The following is a 6,041-nucleotide window of genomic DNA, read 5'->3' as shown; positions in this document are numbered from 1 at the left end:
AACTAAGGCATAAGTGAGGAAGCGGGTCAGTGACGTCCAAGGTCAAACAGGTAATCTCCGTTAGCCCAAGGAGTCACCCACCTAGGCTCATGTCCTTTGCTAATACACTCACTCACACCAAACATCTCCTTTCCCCTGCTCCAAAGCCCCTGACTCCCTCCCTACATCACACCCTTCATATTCATTCCTTTTTTATGGTCTTTTAGCTTTTATGGTCTTTAGCTTTAACCTCTAAGTTCCTTATTCAAGTAAGTCACTTCTACCTGTATCCCCCTCTCTGCCCCACCTCCAAGACATTTATTTCCCTTCTAACAAACTACCCCCCAAATTCCCCACCAGGACCCTCCTCCTTCCTCTCAAACACCTACTCACAGTCAATGGATTTCAGTGTTACAGCTATGACCAAGGACACATTTATACTTTCTTTTCTTCACTTTCTTCATCTATAAAATGGAGAAGGAAGGAACTAGATGATCTAGTTTCCAGATTGCTCCTTCTCCGGAGACATTAGCATGCTTACCTGTGGTCTTTCCAACCTCACTCATCATTTCTACTCCCTTCCCTTTCCAACTTTTCTCCCTCCCCCCAAAGCAATACTATCTTAAGCCCCCTGGGGACTTTGAGGCTTAAGGGAAGAGGGTGGGCTAGGGCAGAGGAAGGAAGGATCAGAGGTTCAAAGATGTCTGTGTTTGTGGGGGTCATCAATTTTATTCAATCACAAGAAGAGGTTCTTCTTTCCCCACTCCTCACCCCCAACCCACCCTGCTTCCATCATCTGCCAGAAAGCATCTCTGTCCCTCAGGACATGTCTTGAGAAAGGGATAGCAGCAGGCAGTCTGTGACAACTTCATCTGGAGATGGATTACTGGGGGTGGGTTATGTTAAAGGAGCCTTCAGAGAAGGGGCCCTCAGGACACCAACCACTCTGGACTCCTTGTTTTCTCTTCCAGGAGGGGAGTCCAAGAAATGGGGAAAGTGCTCCTAGCAGTACTTGACCCTCGGAGCAGAACAGGCACCATTCCTCTACAAGTTAGCAGAAGTGGCCACGGGGTTCACATAAGAGAGGTTGTTGCCACCATTTCCTGGAGAGATCTGGGATTGGGGAGGAAGGGGAGAATATAGGCGTTAAGTGTTTAGGGGGTACAGGAAAGAGGTATTAGGGAAGGACATGGTGCTCCTGAGTCCCCTTGGTGACTGAAGTCCTGGGATGAGGGCCCTAAGGTCCCCTCCCTACTCCCCTATGGGGTTAACTGAGATGAAGCACCTGCCCGGGGCCCTAACAACAACCCCATGCGACAGTAAACAACGTATTTCCCTCCCCCTTCCCTCGGTTCAGCCCCTTCCCTTAGTCCTAGCCTTAGTCTCCCCCACCCCCACCCCGCCTCCCCCAGTTCTATCTCTAGCTTCCTTAATTCCCTCCTTCTTAAAGAAGGGACAAAGAGCTGGAAGGTAGGGAGTGGGCCACCTTACAAGAAGGTGGTAGGGAAGATTCTCCCTTCCCCCACCAAAAGTTTTAGCCCTAGGTGAAGAGTGGTAATTATTTACCCAGTGGTTTGAGCCTGGTGGAGGGAAGGAGAGGAAGGGGGGTTGGGAGGTGGAGATGGGTAAGTGGGGAAAATCTGCCTCTACATCTGCTGGGAATTGTCCCACTCTCCATTCAACCCCTTTCTGGTTTTACTGCCTTCCCACCAAAAACAAATAAAAAAACAGAACCAAAAATAAAAACAAGCATTTGTCAGTTCACCCATTCACAGTACCATCTCTATAGCCCTTGAAGGACTGTGTCTCCCTCCTCAGGCACCAGTTACCACCCACTCAGCCCTCTGGATACCTAGACAGTTACCTAGTTTGGCGCCAACTTTACCAAGCCGTGAAAGGTTAATGCAGGCAGGCACCATGGGCACCCAGTGTCCCTGACACCCCCCTGAGGGAATGAAGGGAAAGTGGGGTGGGTTCTGGTTCCCTGAACTCCCTTATTCCTTGCTTCCCATACCATCCACCCTCAAGACCCCAGGCCACTTTTTGGTCCCTCAGCACTACCCTTCTGGTCCTCTATAGTGTCTCTTATATGGTGATGTCTCATGCCCACTTCCCTGTACCCATTGTACACTGAATATTTCCCATGTCCCTTTTATCCTTTCTGGGGTTCCATACACACTTGACTTCCCAGTGCCCACTGAGCATAGCCTCACCTCTTTGTAGGGGCTGTGCTTGGTGCTGCCTGGGGGCACATATCGTCCGTGGGTATGATAAGGGGGATATTCATTCATGGGATGGTAAGAATCTTGGGATGGGAAGATGTCCAGTTGTCCACAATGTTTCCTGCGGAACTGAGATAGCCCCTGGGAGTGGAGGAGTTGAAGGCAAAGGGACACAATAGGTAATGACTAGGGAACCAAAATGGAGGAGGATCCAAAAATCTAGGCTGCACAAAGCACTTACCAGGAAAACAAGGTAGAAAATTGCCAAAGCCAGCAGGATACAGACTATCACGAGCAAAGCAATGGCATAACCAGGCACACCAGAGTCAGTAGATGAGGCTTTAGAATTCCACTCACGGACTGGAAGAGAAAGTTGGAGTGGAAAGGAATCTCCCAGTATGCTTTGTTTCAATCTTTAAGGCCCCCACTCCCCTCCCACTTAAGGCCCCCACTCCCCTCCCACTGAAGGGGAATGTGTTCCTCAAGACCCAGTATTTAGGTCCAAGGAGACTATGATGGAAGCTGGAAATATAGCTTCCTGGCTCTGGGAAAGACTATCTGGGGGAATGCTCCATGTTCCCAGAGAATGCCTGAATAGTGACCCTGGTAGGATAGGGATGGGGGCACAGGGAAGGCATCTTGCCTTACCAGTTATCTCTGATGGTGAAATAGTCAGGTTGCACATATTGTGATTTTTCCTCACATTTTCAGCAAACAGGTTCTGTACTTCACTGGTTGTGATGCTGCCAGCTTGGAAGACCACAGTACAGTCTGTAATCACAGAGCCCTTTCTGGGCACAGGGAGATTGGCACCTAAGTCCTGTAGGTTCCAGCTTCTGGTTCAGAATACTTTTCCCTCCTCCTGGAATTGGTACTCTTTCCCATATCCAAGCTGCTGACCCACCCATCCCCAATACCACCCATATCTGTAGCCTGGTACCTGAATTGGAGCAGGTAAAAATTCATAAATGCTTTATTTTTGTAGATCTGCCATAACTGAGGAAAAAAGTAAAAAGAAGTATAGTCAGTATTCCAGAGGAATGAATGGCCATTTGGGGGTTAGGGTAACAATTTGATTTCCCAAATTCTACAGGACAGGGTAATACCTACCAGATCTTTAACAGAATTCTTCAATTCTTTGTAGTAGGAAGAGTCAGGATTTTCCAAGGAAGAGTTAAAAACCTTGTTGATGATGTGGAATGAGAGGAAAAATATGGCATTCTCTTCAATGACAACTGGGATGTGAGAAGTGCTTTGGATGGGTTGTGATATGGAACTATGGTTATTTTGGGGGATAGATGTGGTTTTTTGGTGAAGGGTTGAAGAAGTACTCTTAGTTGTAGTGAATTGGGTATTTTTGGTAGTTGTGGTGCTATGGGGACTAGGAGATGTGGTAGATGTATGATGGTCAGTGGGAACAGACTTGTTACCATGGTCACTTGGGGTGGTGGTGGAAGTGTTATGGTTAGAGGGTGCAGATGTATGGCCATGGTCATTAGGGGGTGTAATGGAGGTGCGATGGTCAGTAGGTGTAGATGTGTGGCCATGGTCATTAGGGGATGTGGTGGAGGTGAGATGGCTCTTGGGTACAGATGTGGGGCTGTGGTCACTTGAGGGTGTAGTGGAGGTATGATGGTCCTTGGGGGGAGATGTGGGGCTGTGATCACTTGGGGAGGTGGTAGAGGTGTGATGGTTGTTGGGTGCAGATGTGGGGCTGTGGTCATTAGGGGGTGTGGTGGAGGTGAGATGGTTCTTGGGTACAGATGTGGGGCTGTGGTCACTTGAGGGTGTGGTGGAGGTGTGATGGTCATTGGGTACAGATGTGGGGCTATGGTCATTTGAGGATTTGGTGGAGGTGTGATGGTCGGTGGATGCAGATATAGGATTGTGGTCACTATGGGGTGTGGTGGAGGTGTGAAGGTCTGTGGGTGCAGATGTGGGACTTTGGTCACTTGAGGATTTGGTGGAGGTGTGATGGTCATTGGATGCAGTGGAACTGTGGTCATTAGGAGGTGTGGTAGATGTGTGATGGTCATTGAATGCAGATGTGGGGTTGTGGTCACTATGGGGTGTGGTGGTGTGAAGGTCTGTGGGTGCAGATGTAGGACTGTGGTCACTATGGGGTGTGGTGGAGGTGTGAAGGTCTGTGGGTGCAGATGTAGGACTGTGGTCACTATGGGGTATGGTGGAGGTGTGAAGGTCTGTGGGTGCAGATGTGGGGCTTTGGTCATTTGAGGATTTGGTGGAGGTGTGATGGTCATTGAATGCAGATGTGGGGTTGTGGTCACTATGGGGTGTGGTGGAGGTGTAATGGCTGGTGGCTGTAGATGGGCTGTGGTCATTAATGGGTATAGGGGAGGTGTGATTGTCAGGGGGTGAAGTTGGGTTGTGGTCAGTAAGGACATCAGAGGAGGTAAGATGGTTATTGGGTGCAGTTGTGCTAGATATCCTACTGTCGCTGTAAGTTTTGGTAGTGATACCGTCATGCCCTTGGGTTTCAATTTTAAGGATAGCACTTGTGGAACTGTGTGCACTAGATGAAGCTGCGGTACTGGGGGTTGTGGTTGCTATACTGTCAGTCTCTGTATTTCTGCTGTGGTTGATTGTGTCCAGAGCTGTAGTTGTAGTTGCCCCATAGTCAAATTTGCCGACTGTGCTAGAGGTACTGTGGGTGAGAGCTATAAGAAGTTAGAGATACCAGTTAGGTTAGAACCTAGTCTAATCTGGGAGAAGTTATAGACCCAGAGAGATGTAGGCTGAAAGGAAGAAATTTTAAGAAGGGGATGGAGGTGGGTGGAAAAAGCCCAAGATACCTTGAATCCATTGCTGCCCATAACTTCCTTCCATATTTCTGCTTCTGGTTTTCTTCCATTGTTTCCCTGTTTCCCCCTCCCCCTTCCATATCTGCCACACCTCAGTTGCCCCCCCCCCCCGGAAATATTTTAGGTAAATCAAGCAGGACTCCCCACTGGCTCATGCCTTGTCTTCTAGCAGGACCTTCTCTCAGTCCCAGGTGCTTATGACCCCTTCTTTTTCCTTCTCTTTGGCCCTTGCTTTGCACCCCCAGTTCATCCTCACAACAGGATTCCCTCCCCCTTTAACTCAGTCTGCCAGAGGTAAAAAAACCAGCCCAGGAACCATAAAAATGACATGAGCCAAGCCACCCCTCACCATTTTTTTTCCTTCCCTTCCCTCACCTGTGAGTGCCAGGATCAATACAAGGACCAGGGTGGGTAGAATGCCTGGGGTCATGGCGATAACCAACAGAGGAAAGCACAGCAGGCTGGGCCAGGTTCTGCCCGAAAGGCTGGGTCTGGCTCAGGAGCCCGCTGCTTTATACCAGTCCTCCACCCGAAGCTCTAACAACCAGAGCAGGTGACAGGTGACACAACCCCGCCCCCCCCATACCTCCTCCCTTCTACTTTTCCTCCTCCTCCCCACACATTCCTGACCCCTCAGGTACATTGGTCTCCAGATCACTCAACCCTTTGACAATCTGTTTGTTCTCCACTTGGCGTCACCCCCTCCCCCATCTCTGCTCCCTCCCCCCACATAGAGGGGAGCCAGGCTACCTGGAACTCCAGACCTTCTTTCTGGATCCTGGGGTAGTGCCCAGGGTAGGAAAATGGAATTGAAATGAAATAGGTTAAGTTAGTACCACTGGAACACCACAACGGTCCAGGGCTTCAGATGCTCCATCATCTTCCAACCCCTAGAATCCTTGGTTCCCTGGAACCCCTCTCAGGACCCCCACTCCCTGTTGGGCACCTAATGGAAAGGAAAATTGAATTTGGAATAACTACCCCATTTCCTGAAACAGCTCCACCCAATGCCAGCCCC

The 6,041-nt window shown here is 49.5% G+C and overlaps 1 protein-coding gene across 2 annotated transcripts; it reads right to left on the bottom strand.

Moving 5' to 3' along the window:
* Positions 1–692: 692 nt before the first annotated feature.
* On the bottom strand, positions 693–5,498 carry MUC1 (mucin 1, cell surface associated). Of its 2 annotated transcripts, none has more exons than XM_074220499.1 (7): positions 5,399–5,498; positions 3,312–4,879; positions 3,142–3,197; positions 2,850–2,992; positions 2,443–2,561; positions 2,193–2,342; positions 693–1,092 (listed from the first exon to the last, which is right to left on the bottom strand). In XM_074220499.1, exons 1-7 carry the CDS (start codon positions 5,451–5,453, stop codon positions 1,024–1,026), a joined length of 2,160 nt encoding a protein of 719 aa, XP_074076600.1. In that variant the 5' UTR covers positions 5,454–5,498; the 3' UTR covers positions 693–1,023. The 2 variants fall into 2 exon arrangements, with proteins under 2 accessions (XP_074076600.1, XP_074076601.1); XM_074220500.1 differs by having other exon boundaries at positions 2,193–2,330.
* Between the last annotated feature and the right edge of the window lie 543 nt (positions 5,499–6,041).

Source organism: Macrotis lagotis, chromosome 2 (assembly GCF_037893015.1).
Source record: "Macrotis lagotis isolate mMagLag1 chromosome 2, bilby.v1.9.chrom.fasta, whole genome shotgun sequence".
NCBI classification, from domain to species: domain Eukaryota; kingdom Metazoa; phylum Chordata; class Mammalia; order Peramelemorphia; family Peramelidae; genus Macrotis; species Macrotis lagotis.
Note: the sequence above shows the minus strand (reverse complement) of the source record. Positions and strands in the feature narration are given on the sequence as shown.